The 17,921-nt window shown below is 34.0% G+C and overlaps 3 protein-coding genes across 7 annotated transcripts; 2 read left to right on the top strand and 1 right to left on the bottom strand.

Annotated features, from left to right (window-relative positions):
- Positions 1-486: 486 nt before the first annotated feature.
- LOC110673288 (DNA repair protein XRCC4) lies at positions 487-2,955 on the bottom strand. The gene is made up of 5 exons (XM_021836366.2): positions 2,680-2,955; positions 2,459-2,601; positions 1,961-2,089; positions 1,702-1,824; positions 487-968 (listed from the first exon to the last, which is right to left on the bottom strand). The coding sequence occupies exons 1-5, from the start codon at positions 2,822-2,824 to the stop codon at positions 726-728; spliced, it is 783 nt and encodes a 260-aa protein (XP_021692058.2). The 5' UTR covers positions 2,825-2,955; the 3' UTR covers positions 487-725.
- A 1,273-nt stretch (positions 2,956-4,228) lies between these two features.
- Positions 4,229-9,318, top strand: LOC110673262 (ureidoglycolate hydrolase). Of its 2 annotated transcripts, none has more exons than XM_021836338.2 (12): positions 4,229-4,520; positions 4,664-4,749; positions 5,377-5,451; positions 5,558-5,686; positions 6,352-6,438; positions 6,610-6,812; positions 6,898-7,000; positions 7,541-7,632; positions 7,782-7,844; positions 8,039-8,279; positions 8,609-8,622; positions 8,954-9,318. In XM_021836338.2, the coding sequence occupies exons 1-12, from the start codon at positions 4,323-4,325 to the stop codon at positions 9,049-9,051; spliced, it is 1,389 nt and encodes a 462-aa protein (XP_021692030.2). In that variant the 5' UTR covers positions 4,229-4,322; the 3' UTR covers positions 9,052-9,318. The 2 variants fall into 2 exon arrangements, with proteins under 2 accessions (XP_021692030.2, XP_021692029.2); XM_021836337.2 differs by having other exon boundaries at positions 4,231-4,520; positions 8,609-8,649.
- Positions 9,319-11,811: 2,493 nt separating this feature from the next.
- LOC110673282 (protein WVD2-like 3) lies at positions 11,812-17,921 on the top strand. Of its 4 annotated transcripts, XM_058145148.1 has the most exons (8): positions 11,812-11,959; positions 15,581-16,148; positions 16,345-16,418; positions 16,529-16,622; positions 16,749-16,820; positions 16,997-17,107; positions 17,315-17,542; positions 17,669-17,921. In XM_058145148.1, exons 2-8 carry the CDS (start codon positions 15,585-15,587, stop codon positions 17,669-17,671), a joined length of 1,146 nt encoding a protein of 381 aa, XP_058001131.1. In that variant the 5' UTR covers positions 11,812-11,959; positions 15,581-15,584; the 3' UTR covers positions 17,672-17,921. The 4 variants fall into 4 exon arrangements, with proteins under 4 accessions (XP_058001131.1, XP_021692051.2, XP_058001130.1 ...); XM_021836359.2 differs by having other exon boundaries at positions 17,315-17,921; XM_021836360.2 differs by having other exon boundaries at positions 11,955-12,035; positions 17,315-17,921.

Raw genomic sequence — 17,921 nt, 5'->3', positions numbered from 1 at the left:
AATGAATTGATTCATAAACCTATAAAAAATTTAATTTACGAATTTATCCACGAGTTAACTCGTGACTTTATAAAAGACTCGTGACTTTATAAAAGAACTAACTCGCAAGTTTAAATTTGCAAATGAGAATAAATTAAATTTCAGTCCCTTATTAAAGGAGTTTAAAAATTAAATTCAAGTTCTGAGACAAGTCTCAAGCACGCGACTCACCTCAATTACGTCCTTGAGATGAAGTGGGAATTGGCACATGCCCCACTCCAGGGGAATCCAAACCTCTATTCAGTTAGGATAAAAAAAAAATGACGGGAGATGCAAGGCTTTGCGCGTTATGAACCCTTACAATTTCACGATGTAACCTCTGTTGATAACATTTTAAGTACCATATGAGATTTATTGTTGTTATTTTGGTTGATTAAATAATGTTTCCCTACGATTGCAGACCTGCTGCAATTCATATACACAATCCATGCGTAGGACTAATTAGGCTTAAGTTCAAACCTCAGTTCCTTCGGCTCTTACTACTGCATTTTCTTCTGAAATACTAAAACTGAGAATCTTTCAGAAAGCACACTAGACACTAATATGCCTAAAGCAAATAGTCAACATAGCTATGGGAATTATCATAACCCTTCATCCCATGTTTCTTTCCCTTTACTTTTCTTTTTGGTTCCAAATTGTTGGGAAGCTAACATGCTGGAATGTAAAGCTTCACAGAGATTATTTTTCTACTTGTGTGTAATCCTCTTTCTACCACCACCCCTAATTGATAGTGTATTCTTTGAAGTGCCTGTAAGTTTCTCTGGAGTTTCTTCCTCACTTTTTGCATCATCACTGCCTTCATCAAAACTCTCAGTTTTGTCCGAGGACTCTTCCTCTTCCTCTGGCAATTTTCCAAAAGTTTTCTTTGTTGACAGCTGATCTCGAAGCTCTCTAAGTTTTCGTTTCTTTGAATTCAAAACCCCAAGAAACTAGAAGCAAAGAATGGCCCAGTTAGTCCTAAAATATGAAAAGACATGCAGGATGAGCATTGACTCTATTAGCTCAAGTAGATGGCTGAAACTTAATGATGAAGTGCATTAAAATACTTAACTGCAAAACATAATTTCTATCTCACTACATTTGAAAACATATTGACTAAGAAATACCTTTATGTAGGATAGAAACAAGATATGCAAGAGCCATTAACAATCGACTTTAGAATAGAGTGCCTTTAGTCATTAGAATTGAGCTTCTCCATACCTAATGTCTCATAGAGCAAAAGTTACCATGACAAGATGCTTCATCAATTCATCAAAAGATAGAAAAGCAAAATTGGCAAACAAGATTCTTCTCCTAAATTTTCTCAGTAAAAGGCTAAAGTAGTATTTCTTACTTGTTCCTTTGTCATCTAACAGCTAGATAAAACATTCAAAAAAAAAGATCAGTGACTGGAAATTCAAAAATCAGATCACAAAGATGTCATACATCAAAATCTAACATGACAAGAAATTTTTTTGGTGCATTAACCAAACACAGGCTTGTAATGTTGAAGGTTCCTAAACTTATTTAAGCAAACATGTTAGGGACATCTTCCCATTTTACCAATCTTCAACTAAAATTCTTGTGGTAAAACTAGCAAATATCAAGAAACAATGTGATTGGACCCAAAAAGAAAAAGTAGCATAATAATGATAAGAATGCTAGACATTTAAAGGCACATACCTTCGCATATATTGCAGATTCAAATTCCATCTTCTCACTGTTGAATTTCTCACTTTGTGTCAAACACTTCTCAGCTTCCTCCTTCAGCCGTTCATATGATTGAGTCTGTCTGACAACTTCTTCCTGTAGATACATATTACAGTTAGACCCATATATAGAGCATCATTTTACAAGTCATACTACTTAAACATCTAACTTTAAATGAACCATAATGAAATTATTCTGCCTGTGAAAATAGAGCCATAAGTCAAAAACTCACACTCAGCCTTATATTTGCATCCATGAGAAAGTCCAAGATTCCAGCAGTAACCTTCTTACTATCAGGTGATGGTAGGCACTTCCATCGCCATTCGAGCTTAGTCCCTTCTTTTTCAAATGTCCATGACAACTACAAACAAAGCCAACAGACAAATATAAAAACTGACTCACACTTCTGGAATCAACCAACTTCTTGTTCACAAATCATGGGATTTGAAGAGGGGAAAAATGATAAGCTTATACGTAAAAATCAACTTGGAAATGAACCGATTAACACTAAAGAGAGGAAATTGAGCATGAAAACGATTTTACTTGGTCCGATTCGGCTACCCCATTTCCTATATATATACAAATATGCAATCTAAACCCCCAATAAGTTAAAAAATCATCGAACAGCTCAATTTCCAAGATTTTAGCTGTTCAGGAATTAAAGACATACAATAATACCATAGCAATTGGCAAAATTATAAAACACAAAATAAGGAAGCGAATGACTAACTCGTTTATGGCCATCACCGGCATCGGTAAACAGATAAACGGAACCGGGCTGTTGAAACCCCAGGTATTGCTCGGCCAAATGAATGTATTCGGACACCGGCTGGTCCCACTGCGATGCTCTCTCCCTCACCTGCTCTTCCGTCGCTGTCAAATTCACAAAGAAAATAAAAAACGAATTGAATAGAATTGGATATAGAGAGAGAGGGGGGGATGTGGCCTTACCATCGCAGACCCAAGCGTTGAGGCCATCAGTGATGGACAGGTGGAAGTGAGAATCGAACCATATGCCTTTGACGAAAATTGGTTCGGATTGGGCGGTGGGGATTTGAAGCTTCAGGCAGGTGTGCCTGGGAGCTGTTATTTCCATTGAGAAGCTGCAAAAGGCAGTAAAAGGTTATGCTTACTATGCAGAAAGAAGGAGAGAGAGAGAGAGAGGCACTCGATTTTAGTCTTCCCGCCCCCTGCCGGTCATCGTGTTGCTCACCAATCTCTAATCAAAATTCCTTTTTCACTTTAAATTTTATAAAAAGCAAAAAAAAAAAAAAAACGGTATGTCGTTTCGACCGATGGAAGCCCTTAATTTGTTAAAAGAAAAATCTTCAATTTTAATTTCTTAGTGAAAGAAAAGAAATTATCATTTCACCCTCCCCCCTTCTCTTACTTTCTCTCTTACATTTTTATGATTAAATTAGTTTATATTTATTTATTTATTACTAATTCATGATTTTAAATTTAAATTTTATTAAATTAATTATTTTAACGATTATGATAGATTATTTCATTAAATTTATTGACAAAGTGTTTCCCGTAAGTAAATAATTGGCAGTAGCTTTATTATTATAAATTAATATACTAAAATAAATGGTTATAATTTTAAAATACCTAATTTTATTAAATTTAAATTAATAATCATTGATTGATAATGAATAAATATGAATTGATTTACCCATAAAAATGTGTGGGAGAGAAAAAGTGAGAAAAGTTATAAAAAGAATTAATAAATTTTAATAATTTTAATAATTTTAATGAAATCATGTTAAAGTGTGTTTGACTTAATTTATGAAAATTAATAAATTAAAGTTTATAAGTTTAATATTTATTTAGCTGTTTAAAATTTTAATAAATTATATATTTAATTAAAATATTTATAAGTGATTAATAATTAGTTAATATATTTAATAAAAAATAATTTATAAAAATAATAATTATTAAAATAATAAAAAAGATATTAAATGAGATATGTGGTAAAATTTAAAAAATTAAATAAAAATAATATAATAAAAATTTAAGCAAATTTATTTATATATATTAAAATAAAAAATTAATTCTTTAATTTTTTTAATTTATAAATTTAAAAAATATTATAAATAAATAAAAAATTTTATATTTAGAGCTTATAAAAATTAAGCTAAAATAAACACTTGGGAATGGATAAAAAAAATATTATAAATAAAAAAATGCCCATTCATTGACATTTATAAAATTGTAATTTAATGGTACTGTTTAACAGTTTTAAAATACCTCACATAAAGAAAATGTCTTGTTTGATCTAAATTATATTTAATAGAAATATGTAATAGTTATCAACCTATTAATTAAATATTAAATATTTTATGTACAAGCTTAAGAATTTAAAATTTTTCGTTATAAAAAATAATATAAATATTTGTATAATTCATTTTTTTTAATAATTTTTAAAAATATTTTCAATGTAGCAAAATTAATATGAATTATGCCCATAATAAATTCCCTGCAAGACGACAAATCAACCTACAATTCTAACGTCAGATCTGCACTTGCGGTTGTCTCAGGATAATTGTGCCCAAGCTCAGTACTGTCCATAAACATCTGAGACCCGAAAAGAGATGTCTTTGATCAGATTCTCTTATTCCTACTCTCTTCCTCTCCTCTTCCTCTGTTCAATCTCTGCAATTCTTGCTCAAACTAATGGGGACCCAACTACCAAAACCATGGAGGATTTCTCTGGTTATCCTATTCATGAACCTTCTCAAACCTTCTTCCCTTCTTCACTTTCAGTGGACGCTCAAAGTCTGCAAAAACAGGTACTAACTCTAATGTTTTACCATTCTTGGGGAGCATTCTCGTCGTCTTTTTCATTTGCTTCATAGTTTTGCTTACAGGGGTTTTTATTAGTCCAACTATCTGTTTGTGTTTGTGGGTTAAAGTTTTGAATTTTGTTTTTCAGATTGATGAGCTATCCACTTTCTCTGATACGCCCGCCCCATCAGTTACTAGGGTTTTATACACTGAGAAGGACGTATTAGCTCGCAGGTAACGTATTGAAGATCTATGTTCATGGATTGTGATTTAATTAATCGTGTGATCATTTTGATTGATTTCTTTTGCACTTAAAATTGTACTGTTAGTATCATCCCTGCTATTTCTTTTATGTTTTGTTCACCAACAAATACAGCATGGGATTTATAAAGTTGTTGGAGTATAGGAATTTTGTAAACAGCAGGCGTAATATTCTGTTATTTCTAGCTAAATGTATTATTCCTTTATATTTTACAGGAGCGTTGGTCTACCTATCAAAGGATTTTGTTAGTGTGAGGTTGACCAATTCTAGACCGAAGGCTAAAACAGCTCCAATAGCTGCAATTTGCTTTCTTTTGGAGCTGCTTTTTTTTTTTTTTTTTTTTGCATATATTTGAAAAATATGGTTTTGATGTGGCCGCTTATATTGAGAAGAATACTATGTTTTTGTGACTGTGTTGAAACATCATTTGGCTATCTGTTCTCTGTACTCTATGTTATTATCAACAATAGAAAATTTGTTAAATTCAATCATGTGTAGGGATTTAAACATTGACGTGCTTGTCCCTTTATAACCTTCTTCACCTTCTCTCATGAAGGCACTTCCTTATATGATTGGTAATCACTAATATTTGACTACAGGTACATCAAAAACTTGTTGGGACTCTCTGGGTTATCTGTTAGAGAGGATGCTATTGGTAACATATTTGGTCGGTGGTGAGTTTTCTTGACCCGTAATTGCTTCACCCCTTAAACCCTTAATCCTCTTTACTTGAGATCTTTACACAAGTAGTCTACTTCAGGTCTTGCTTCCCTTTTGCAGGGATGGCTCTGAGCCAGAGCTCACTGCAGTTGCGACTGGTTCTCACATTGATGCTATTCCATTTTCTGGGAAATATGATGGTGTTGTTGGTGTTTTGGGTGCAATTGAAGCCATAAATGTACTCAAAAGGTTTACACTTACCTGGTTGTTACGAATATGGACATTATAAGATCTGAAAGATGTTGTGCTCATCATAATGAACCTACTAGTTGTGTAGGCCTAGAAGCATTGCTTTAGAAGATTCTAGCTCTACAAACCCTTTGCTGCAAATGTAAAATGCTGATGATTACTTAGCTTTATTCACAGAGATATGTAAGATGACTGTCTTTCATCAATTACTTTTTGTAACCAGATGAAATATGTTGAGCTAGAAGCCTTGAAGACATCTATGAAATCCTTCTTTTGAACCAATATTGAAACCAATTGATGTCTCATGCTGAGAGTTGATCACAGCGCAGTCACTAGTTTCAAACTACTCTGAAAGAGATTAGAAACATTAATCATCCTGAATGAAACTTAGGTCATCTCAGGTTGTTCCAATAAATGATGTGGACACGTATATTTATATATAATTTTAAAATAATTTTCTAATTTAAAGCATTCTTTTATATTTGTATCGCATTGTTTGGGAATGAGAACATTAAATAATCTGCTTGTCTTGTCTGAATGAATTTTGTATTAAGTGAAAAGTTCATGGTTTCAACAAAAGTAAATTCATTCTTATGATCCTACGATGATTTCAAATTAATTTATACAGTCTGTAGTTCCCATCATTGTTCTGCTTATTGGAACAGGTCTGGGTTCAAACCCAAAAGGTCTCTGGAGGTAATCTTGTTCACCTCGGAAGAGCCAACTCGCTTTGGCATTGGCTGCTTGGGAAGGTGAGTACCAGTATATGCACGGTGACATTTGTATGAATCATTAAATGCACACACTAGTTGCCTCTCTGTTTCTTTTTCCCATTCTTTTTTATCTTTACAAATTAGGAAGCTGTTATTGTTAAGTGGCCATTCTAGTCTCTTATGAGGTTTATGTGGTGTGTCAATATGCAGTCGCTTATTGGCAGGGAGTGAAGCACTTGCAGAAGCCCTGAAGACAACAGTTGATAGTCAAAACATATCCTTTCTGAAGGCTGCTAGATCTGCTGGATATGCAAAAGATCAAGATGATTTGTCGAGTGTTTTCTTAAAGAAGGGAAGTTACTCTGCATTTGTGGAGCTGCATATAGAACAGGGGCCCATTCTAGAGGCAGAAGGTAGGCTATTTTCCACAGGTACTCTTATTCCAGTAAATACACAAATTCTCTTGCTTTTTTTAATTAAATTTTAATTTCAATTTAGGTCTATCAATTGGCATAGTAACTGCAATTGCGGCCCCTGCAAGCATAAAAGTAGATTTTGAAGGCAATGGTGGTCATGCAGGCGCTGTCTTGATGCCAAATAGGTGATCTTTAGCCTTATGCAAATGCTTGTTGACTCAAAGCTCACTTGCCCCTTTATCAACTTTTGTGCCTTTTTTCCTGTTGCTACTTTGCGAAGTAATTGTTTTCTCATGGAAAAAGAGAATTCTACGTGATGACGAGTGCTTGCACATGCATACATTGTGTACTTTTTGTGTATGTCCGCACACACATAAGTATGTAGTTTATCTTTCTATGGCATTTTAACAGATTTTTGTGATGGCTATTTTCTGCATTTTTGATGTTTGAGGCTCTTGTTTTACTTTTTCTTTTTTTATTGATTGACCATATTTGTTTCCTTTTTGGAAAATACACAATCTCATTTTATATAAATTTATTTCCCTTCCAGATTGTAACTTTAACCAGATAAAGTGGCAAATCATAATCAAGTCTTTTTATCACGTTCATTCTACAGTGTGGTTTCAGATGTGTCAGACTGTCAGTTAGCATATTTTTCAACATTTTTTGTTTTCTTGTTCAGTCAAGATAAGATTCTTAACTTTTACATGTACAATTTGGATCAGAAATGATGCTGGATTGGCAGCTGCAGAACTGGCTTTAGCTGTTGAGAAACGTGTGCTAGAATCTGGTTCAGTCGATACTGTTGGTACAGTAGGTGCGTCATGTTTTCTTCATGCCCAAGCGTCGTATCATGGTTTTTCTTTGCATTTAATTTCCAATTACATTGTTGAATCGCGGCCTCTTTTTTAACTAGCTACACTTCTCATAGATCTGTGGTGGAAATGATACTTTATGTTTTTCAAGGTATTCTGGAGTTGCATCCTGGTGCCGTAAACAGCATCCCGAGCAAATCACACCTAGAAATTGGTATGCATTTTTCTGTGATTAAGATTGCTCAATGACACTCCCAATTTGCTTAAAAAGTTTGTCCATAGTTTTGCGTACATAAGTTTGGTGTTAATGCTTCCAGGTTTATTTTGGATTATTCTACTTACAGATTATTTAATCCATTTCAGTCTTCTGAATAGCGTATTCTTATTCTTTGTTCAATATTTTGACAGACACTCGTGATATTGACGAAAAGCGAAGAAATAACGTAATTGAGAAGATTCAGCAATCTGCAATGACAATAGCCAAAAACCGTGGGGTCAAGCTATCAGAATTCAAGGTCATAAATCAGGACCCACCAGCCCTCTCTGATAAATCAGTAATTGAGGCAATGGAAGCTGCATCAAAAGAGTTAAACCTGATACACAAGTTGATGATAAGCAGAGCTTACCATGATTCACTGTTCATGGCTAGGTAAGAGAAATATTGATAAATGGGTTAGATGCTGGATTTTAATAAATAGCGTTGATATCCAAAAAAAAGTTTTGCGGTCAGTTCTCTTTTTCTTGAACCTCTACACAAACATAAGGACGTGTTTTTCATTTCATGTATATTCAACTTATATTAGTTGGTTGCTTATAATAAGTTTTATCTTGAACTTCTACATAGTTATGCAATATACCTTCTCAATATGGTTCCTGAAAACTAGGAGACTGATCTTCTTCTTCTTCTTTTTTTTTTTTTTTTTTTTTAACCACAAAATGGCAACTGATCTCTGATCACGCAATATCACAACCTTGCAGGATCTCTCCAACGGGCATGCTATTCATTCCATGTTACAAAGGTCTGAATTTCTTTTGCTTTACTAACAGTTAAGACACTTATGTTTCTCAGTTAATTGGTAATAATTTAATTGTGTCATTTAAAAAAAATTTGTTATTATTGGTGTTGAACATAATCACTTCATATCTAAGTTTTATTTTAGAATGAAGCAAGCTACTAAAATCTGTTTGCTTCCAATTTTCATTTCGAGTTTCATCAACTGCCAATTGTATACTAGAGTAGCACTTTGTGTAGAAGCAAGGAAATCCTTGTTTTAGCAAATGACTTCATGATTAATTAATATTACTCAACATTTGCTTTTGCAGGATATAGCCATAAACCTGAAGAATATGCCTCCAGTCAGGATATAGCAAATGGGGTTAAAGTATTAGCGTTGACCCTTGCCAAGTTGTCCTTGTCCTGATGTAAATACAGCTTTTCTGGTGAAAATTCGCAACAAAAAAATTGATCAAGGAATAAATTAGACCCAACAACAAATGCTGACACCAACCTATACCTCCTTGAGTGAATGGCCTGTGTTTTTATCTTCCTTGAAGTCAACTGTGTGGATCTTTATATTTGTTGCATGTCTCAAAACATAGTTCGTAGAGTTTGTAATGCTAAATTATCAGTTGTCTACAAAAGATCTTTGGGAAAGAATGACATAAATGGATGCTTATTCCTTTCTAAATTGCATGTCCATTGTGTTCCAAAATATCAAAAATTAACAAGTGGGTTAGATAACCACAGATGTCCATATGTAAATAGATATTTTTCACATTGCTACAGAGACAAAAACCTCTAACTCATAGCAGTAAACTGATCAGGTTTACTTGAAAGTATGCATCATCATGGAAGATTGCTTTCAGGAGATTCAATGGGTGATCTTGATGAGAAATTTTCTAGCTCAACAGAAGGGAAATTTAAAATTTGAGCTTTGGCTAAGAAAATCTTTAGAATCAAACTTCGTTCCAACAACAAATTTAAAACTAGCAAGAACTGGATGCAACGGAGACGCGTTACCAATCGAGCAACGTGGTCCAAATGGGGTCATTGACTGATTACTGAGTTACTACATATGACTCTTAAGTCTTTAAAATATATATATATATATATATAGAGAGAGAGAGAGAGAGAGAGAGGGGAAAGGAAACCACGGATAAGATGATGCTGAAGATCATTAATCATGGCCGTTGGCATGTTCATTCTTTTGGGACGTGGGGTGCCACCTTTGATGATCAATCATGCACTTCAGATTGAATTCTAGCGGCTCGATCGTTGATGAGACGAGCGAGAGAATTGCGGGGCCCAATATAAGTGATTATTCAATTTTATGCTCCATACTATTAAATGGCACACTTCCTTTTACTCTACTCAGAATCTCTCAGCCCACGAACAAAAGTCATACCCTCACAGCTCATAAATGCAATCCCACGGCCTCACCTCTGTCCTCCCCTATCTGCTCCATAACCACAACCTTCCTCAAAAATCCATTACTGCCCTTAAATTGACCATTAACATCAAGCTTAACCCCACTAATATACGATTCATAGAACAAGAAAAAAAGAGTAAATTTGTTCTGTCATAGAAGAAGCAAGTTCATATCGATTGGTGTAGGCTGTATCAAGCTGAGGATCAATAACCACAGGTTTGTGTGCCCACCTGGAAAACATAATCATGGAAATGACAACTAAGCTTGCAACCGACGAGGCCACAAGGAATTTATGCAGCCAATAGAAAGTTTTTAACTAATAACCACAAGGATGTCCTCCATTTCTTTTATATTCTGTTGATAGTTATTTTTATAGTTAGATGTATTGTCAACCCTCATATTTAACACCATAATAATACATGTGATTAAAATCTTAATTAATAAAAATGATATTTCATCAACTAAAATAATTATAAAATAGACATTATTAATAAAATCATATGTTGATTTCTGTTGATATTACATATTTTATATTTTATGCTTAATTTCTATAATAGATGCATGCTTAGACACACTTTATTAATGAAAGAGTTTTCATTGAATTGAAAAGGGAGTGAATAAATGGATCCCGATAAGAAAAATGGGTAAGAGCAAAAACAGTAGTATAGAGATTAATTAATGGAGTTGGCATTAAATTAATTAGAGGGTGTTAAGGCTTTTTCAAAAGGGTTAAGGAAGAGTAATCAAAGATGGGGACTCAGCAATCATCAATAATCTGGATGGAACGTCTTCTCTTTTATTGCTTTCTGGTAAAGATATGAACATCTTCTTCTTCTTATTATTATTGATGACATGAGAAACCCTGTCCCTGGCCACAATTTTCAGCTTAAACATCTCAACTAATTTGCCAATTTACGTTAAAAATATGTATCCTAAGAAATGTTCAATATCATGAAATATACCTTTTTGCAGAACAGTTAAGAAATGACCTCTCTAGTAGATATTTCTAGCCAAATATGACAATTTTCAAGCAAAGAAAAAAAAGGAAAAATCTGATCTAAAAAACAATAGAAAGAAGAGAACAAAATTTGTTGGGGAAAGTTTAAAAAAAGAAAAAATAGAAGTGGCATTTTGTGGAAGGGAGTGGTACTTACAAATAAGTGGACATCATGTTAGGGTGATAGAATGAAAGATAAGAATCTAAATTAAGGAAAAGGGTTGTTTGTTCTCTGTGAAAATTGCCTAGTGAGAGGACAGTCTTATCCTATCTGCTTACTCTGGCTTGGCAATTTTTTTGTCCAAAATCCAAACTGTTAGGCTTTTTTGTGGTTTGGGTAGCATTCTCATGAGGTGCAGTTTTAGTGGGTTTTGCTATACAAATTAGTTGAATTATTTGTATGTTTATGGATTACCGGTTATATTTAATAAATATTTTTAATCTTTATTCAGGCTGATTATATTCAATTTAAAGTTAAATTAATTTAATTTAATAATATAATCAAATTATTAAATTTAAATTTAAGTTAAATGAAAACTTCAATTGAATTTACTTTTTTAAAGTAAAAAATAATTACTTTTAATTATATATTAATTATTATCTGACTTATTATATTTCTATTAAATAAAAAGTGTGAGACATTAAAAAAAAAATTCAAACGTACAAAAAGGAGATGTTGCAATTTAAATTTTCAAATTTTTACAAGACGGCGTGAAATGACACCGTAAACACCGACGAGGGCTTGCTTGTAGATACTATAAAAAAAGAAAGGAACAGAAACAAACAGAGGAAACCGCACATAAAAACACAAACAGCTCGATAAGGCAGATAAAACCAAGAAGAAGAAACTACCAGCCCAAACTCTGTCTCTCTTCCATTTCTTCTCAGATCGGACCAAATTCTGTGAGTTTTTTTTCCCTATTTTCTTACATTTTCCTTCAACCCTTCTGTCTTTCTCTTTCTAGATCTCATGTTACATGTAATGTACCTTCAAATTCTTATATGTCTACTGCTATGTCGATCTGTTTTTGCTTTTCGTCTGCTATTTGATCTGCCTGTGGATTTTCCTTTTTTCTCTTTAGAAGTTCTTGGTTTGGAATGGAAAATGAGGGTTCTTCATTTTTTTTTTAACTTTTTAAGCAAATCCCTTTTTTTTTTAAATATATTTGTTTTGAGTGTTAAGGCTTGCAAACTGTGTTTGGTAGCCGGGAAAATGTAGGATAGGAAACTTTTAAAAAATTTTGTAGCTTTTCCATCGGTGGAGTCCTAGTAGTGAGCTGAAAGCTTACAACTAGTTGTTTTGTTTTATTTTTCCCAGCAACAACTGAATGACGGTTTGTGATTCCAGCTTTGAGTTGTTCTCCCTCTTTTCTTCTGTTTCTTTATCTGATGCTTATTGGTTTTTAGAAAATCACTGCCTTTAGCTCTTAGCTTCCACATCTGAGTTCTGCTATAGGTCGTCGGAGTTCAAGCGCAATTTCTCATGTGTTATTTTCTTTAAGATGACTGAATTTGAGTTTTTGAATCAACTATACAGTTGGTGAAATTCCATTGCTTTCATACTTATCGAGGAAAAGAAATTGTTCTTTTATTTTGCAATTTCGCATGTTTATATAACTTTAGTTTGGATCTTCGCTTTTGCTTGCTTATGAACTGAAATTGTTATGCTTGCTTATATGATTTGGCCGTTGACTTTGTGTTTTCAACGCTTCATAATTACTGGACTGGGCTCTGCACCTCTCTTCAAGTGTTTTTTTTTGTTTAATTCTTATTCTTTAAAATTAGTGCATTTATATGCCTTGTCTGCTCCGGTTGTTAAGGAAAATGATTCCGTTTGCTACTTCACTTTTTCTTAAATAATCGGCATAACTTTTCATGCTTGTCCGAGCCATTATGTTTAATAATTCATGTTCTGTCATCATTTCTTCCTCTCCTCATCAATATTTTTTGATCAAACAGAAAATTGTTATGGTCTATGTTCAATCCTTCGTCATCTTTTCTCTTTCTACCCCACTAATTCTTTTCGGTCAAAAAAAAAAACTTTTGTTAATGCAAGTTTCTTTTTTTTTTTTTTAATCTTTGGTATCAACAAGTATGTTTAGTTTTCCTTAAATCAAAATTTGGTTGGTGATTTCACATATAAGCGGCTCATTATTTAATTCTTTGGTAAGAAGTATGCTACTTATGTTACATGAGATTCATATACTCGATACAAAAAATAATACTCAATTCAACTAAGCTTTTATCCAGAAATTTATTAGGGTTGACTATATGGATTTTCTTTCTCCACTCTAAACGATTTTGGTTAAATCCTCAGAAATATATAATACTTCTAGGTCATGTTTTACTATTCTCCTCCAAGTCAATTTAAGTCTACCCCTTCTTTTCTTTCTATCCTCTAACCCCTATGCGCTCTACTTGTCTTTCTATCCTTTAACCCTATGTGCTCTAATTGTCTAACTGGAGCCTCTATATGTCTACGCTTCACATGACCAAACCACCTCAATCTCCCTTCTCTCAACTTATCCTCAATTGACACCACTCCTACTTTTCTCTAATATTCTCATTACGAACTTTATCTAGTCTAGTATGGTTACTCATTCACCTTAACATTTTCATCTCTGTAATTCTCATCTTAGACACATACAGCTCTTTCATTGCCCAACACTCACTACCATATAACATAGCCAGTCGTATGGCTATACTGTAAAATTTTGGGAATCTTGCGATCATATAAAACTCCCGTGGCATGTCTCCACTTCGACCATTCGACTTTAATCCCATGACTAACATCCTCCTCACATTCCCCATTTACTTGAAGAATTGAGCTGGGATATTTAAAGTGATTACTTTGAGCAATACCACTTCATCCAAACTACCTTCTTCCCTATTACCAGTTCGGCCTTTACTGAACTTGTAATACATGTATTCTGTCTTCGTTCTACTTAACTTAAAGCCCTTTGACTCTAGAGTACTTATCCAAAGCTCTAGCTTTCTATTGACTCCTTCTTGCGTCTTATCTGTTAAAACTATATTATCTGCAAATATCATGCACTAAGGGATACTTTATTGCATATGTTTCGTCAATTCATCTAGAACTAATGTAAAAATGTAAGGGCTAGCAACTGAACCTTGGTGCAATCCAACTGAAATAGAAAAATCTCTTGTGTCCCTTCCCACTATGCCCACAATAGTAGTTGTTCCTTCATACATATTTTTCAATGCTTGTATATGACTAATAGATACTCTCTTGTATTCTAACACTCTCTATAAGATATCTCTTGGAACATTATTATAAGCCTTCTCCAAATCTATAAAAATTATATATAGATCTTTATTCACATCTCTATATTTCTCTATTAAGTTTCTAATGAGAAAGATCGCTTCCATAGTTGAACGACTGGGTATGAAGCCAAATTGATTGAGAGAGATAGAAGTGTTATGACGTAGTTGATGTTCCAAAACTCTCTCCCACAACTTCATAGTATGGCTCATGAGTTTAATTCTCCTATAATTTGAGCAACTCTGTATGTCTCACTTATTTTAAAAAATAGGTACTAAAATACTCCTCCTCCATTGCTGTTGACACAAGTTTTTATTCCACAACAAATTACATTGTCCATCCAAAATGGCAATTAAAGGGCTGTGGATTTCTTCTCCTAACTATCCCTCTTTTTCTCTTTTCCTTGTCCCCTAAGTTTCAATTACATTCTTACTGATAATTTATCTAGCTATTACTATGAAGTTGCAGCATCTTCACTTTTACCTTTTTCCTCTCTGGTTAAATATTGTTTCCCTATTAAACCATGATTATTTTGGGTTTTCATTCATTATTATTGAAAATGTTGCCTATTCTTTATCATAAAAAGATGTTGTTCTTGACAATATACCTCTATAGTAAACTGCTTCAAAATGAGTGATACCAGATACCGTTTTGTTTCTTTTGTACAGTGCTGCTCTCTAGCAAATAGCAAAGGGCTTAGTTGAGCCGATAAGAATAAAGATACCATTCCTAAGTAGTTCATAGGTCAGCAAAGTGCTATGAATTCTTTGGTTTATATACTATTTGTAGTGGATTATAATACACTTCTTCCTTCATTCTATGCTTTGTTTAAAGAGCTGTAGAGCAGACTTAAAAATATTTTGATAGTAAATTCATTAGAATTGAATGAAATTTATTAATATTTGCTACAGAGGTGAAATTGTCTAGCGCTAGATGATTTGTAGCCATTTTAGTTTTGAGAGGAGCCTTGATGTTATAGTGAGGTTGCCTCATTGTTAGGTCCAAACCACAAAACAGCCTCCTTGCAATTTAAGCTAGAGGTTTTATGCATCTATCCCTTTGTAAAGCTTGCAATGTAGGAAGCCTCATGCATTGGGACAGACTTTTTTACATTGACCTTGACTTGAGAAAATTTACTAAGAATAAAGAAAATTATTGAAAGTAGTAAGACTTTTTCATGCAAAGATGTGTGAATGGTACCCAATTTCTTGTGATTGTGATGTTTTTGTTTCTTGTTGCAGTGCAATGGGAGTAGAAGTTACAGATATATGCACGGACAAGGAACCAGATTGTGTCATAGTTTATTCAAATGGTGTTTCCCATGATTCCAATCATGAAACTGTTCCCAATCGTCATGATGTTTTAGAGTCCTATGAGCCTATCAATGAGGTTCCTGAGGTTCATAGTTCAGAGGAGAGCTCTGAAGCCAAGGAATATGAAGTGAAGGAATGTACAACTGAAATCTCAGTTGAGACTACTGAAGTTCCCAATGACGAGGAAAGTAAGGACCCGAATGTGCTAAGCTCAAAATTTGAGGTTGGCTTGCAAGAGGAAAAGGTAAAATCAGGAAAAGAGAAAACAAAGTATAGTAATAAGTCTCAACCATGCATGAAGCATGCATCAAAAGCTGCTCCTTCTGGAGTTGTTCAAACAAAACGCACTGTTCCACAGCCATTTGCTTTAGCAACTGAAAAGCGTGCTTCATGTGGAACACGTCCTACTGGACTTGACCTTGATGCCCCCGCTGGTTTGAATAAATCATCAAATGCAAACAATGTGCTACATCCAAACACTATAAAGCAGAATCAGGTAACTGATTGTAGTTAAATTAGACAAAAATCAAATGTAATAGCAGAAGTTTGTAGCACAACTTTGAGAGTAGTTATCTGTCGGAATATTTAATAGAACTATCAAAATGTTGGTAATCATAGTGCTAATAAAACATAGTGCTTAAAAAAATTTTCATTATTGATCTGTAAAGTAAAATCTGCATGTTTAACTGCAGCTATCAAGAAAGCCATTGCAACCAAATAACAAGAAGCGTCCTGATGAGGAGGATACTTGTTCTGTTACTTCCATGTATCCTCTTGCTACTGGCAAATTATATATGAAATAGGGTTCTCTTTATTTTTATGCTCCTGCCTCACTCTTGTTTTTTGAAATTGATTTCATTCCTTGACCGTTGATAGTACTGCAGCATCTGCTCGAACTCATAAGTCAAGGACAACTGTTGCATCAGCTCCAATATTTAGATGCTCTGAACGTGCTGAGAAACGGAAGGAGGTATATCCTTTATCACCATGTTTCATGTGGAGTTGAATGTTGGCTTAACTATTTAAAACAATTTTTTGTGTTCAAAACATACCTGAATGTAAGATGCAATGTCCTTGTCATGCTATCGATTTTTAGTTTTATTCAAAGTTAGAGGAGAAACACCAAGCATTGGAGGCTGAGAAAACCCAAAGTGAAGCAAGAACCAAGGTAAAATATTCAAGCATCTCAAAATAAAGGGTATTAGAACTCAAAATCTAAGTGTTAACCTCTCTCTCTCTCTCTCACTGTCTTATTACTAGCCATTCATGTTTGGTTGTCAAGGTAGATGATTCTGACATGTTTCCTCACTTGCATCTTCTTTTTGTCGATTCCAAAAATTTAAGGAAGAGAGGGAGGCAGCTATCAAGCAACTGAGGAAAAGCTTGTTGTTTAAGGCTAACCCGATGCCCAGTTTCTACCATGAGGGACCACCACCTAAGATTGAACTAAAAAAGGTATTGCTGACAGGATCTTCTCCTTCTTAGCTGGTGTTTTCAGGTACTTGTTCCTGCAATGTTATTGAAGTACGGAGTTCTCAATGTTGGCAGAATAAAGGAAATTGATGGTTTAGTAACGGAAGCAAGTTACTAAAGAATACTAACACAAAATTTATAATGTATTTGTGATCAATATCTTTCTACTAAGCTTTCTGTAAATGCCAGCTTCCACCAACCCGTGCAAAATCACCAAAGCTTGGCAGAAGAAAGAGCTGCAGTGATACAGTAAATCCATCTCTGGCAGACAAGGTTAAAGGAGCTTTTGGTGAGGGAAATTATCAGAGCCTGGGTAGATACAAAGAAGAAACCAGCGCCCCAGTTTCTACCAACAGAAAGGAACGGCGTAACCTCCTAAATGGTCATGCTAAAGATGAACATGATCAAGTGGAAGAGGTAAACATGTCAATTCCAGCTGTGATAAATGGGCAGAGTAATGCAAGCATCGATGTTCAATATTTAACTTATTAAGTTTGTGTTGAGTTCTTTATTTATAAGAGTAAAACCCACTTTTGCCTTCAGTGACCCACTTTTGCCTTCAGTGACTTATGTGAAGAATGTGCCTCTTGTTCACTTAAACACGCAAGGACTTGTTGCTGTGTTTCAGTGTTTGTGTAATGTATGAAGTGTAAATTTCCTGTAAGTTATAATATCTATGTAAAGCTTCCCCATTAAACTGTAAGCTTCTTCCTTATTGCACTCTTGTTGAGTAATTGTATTCTGCTAGGGAAAATGTGAACAGGCTGCTGGTATGCTAGTCTTTGTTCCTTATTTA

Source organism: Hevea brasiliensis, chromosome 4 (genome assembly GCF_030052815.1).
Source record: "Hevea brasiliensis isolate MT/VB/25A 57/8 chromosome 4, ASM3005281v1, whole genome shotgun sequence".
Lineage (NCBI taxonomy): Eukaryota > Viridiplantae > Streptophyta > Magnoliopsida > Malpighiales > Euphorbiaceae > Hevea > Hevea brasiliensis.
This window is presented reverse-complemented; position numbering and strand designations above follow the sequence as displayed.

Bases quoted from the DNA above. Each gene is read 5' to 3' on its own strand.
- LOC110673288 (XM_021836366.2), bottom strand. From the start codon at position 2,824: ATGGAAATAACAGCTCCCAGGCACACCTGCCTGAAGCTTCAAATCCCC. The intron at 2,090-2,458 runs GTTAGTCATTCG...CTTTGTTTGTAG, and splicing joins CCGGTGATGGCCATAAACGA to TTGTCATGGACATTTGAAAA. The intron at 969-1,701 runs GTATGTGCCTTT...CTTTGCTTCTAG, and splicing joins AATCTGCAATATATGCGAAG to TTTCTTGGGGTTTTGAATTC.
- LOC110673262 (XM_021836337.2), top strand. From the start codon at position 4,323: ATGTCTTTGATCAGATTCTCTTATTCCTACTCTCTTCCTCTCCTCTTC. The intron at 5,452-5,557 runs GTGAGTTTTCTT...TCCCTTTTGCAG, and splicing joins GGTAACATATTTGGTCGGTG to GGATGGCTCTGAGCCAGAGC. The intron at 7,001-7,540 runs GTGATCTTTAGC...AATTTGGATCAG, and splicing joins GCTGTCTTGATGCCAAATAG to AAATGATGCTGGATTGGCAG.
- LOC110673282 (XM_021836359.2), top strand. From the start codon at position 15,585: ATGGGAGTAGAAGTTACAGATATATGCACGGACAAGGAACCAGATTGT. The intron at 16,149-16,344 runs GTAACTGATTGT...GTTTAACTGCAG, and splicing joins ACACTATAAAGCAGAATCAG to CTATCAAGAAAGCCATTGCA. The intron at 16,623-16,748 runs GTATATCCTTTA...ATCGATTTTTAG, and splicing joins GTGCTGAGAAACGGAAGGAG to TTTTATTCAAAGTTAGAGGA.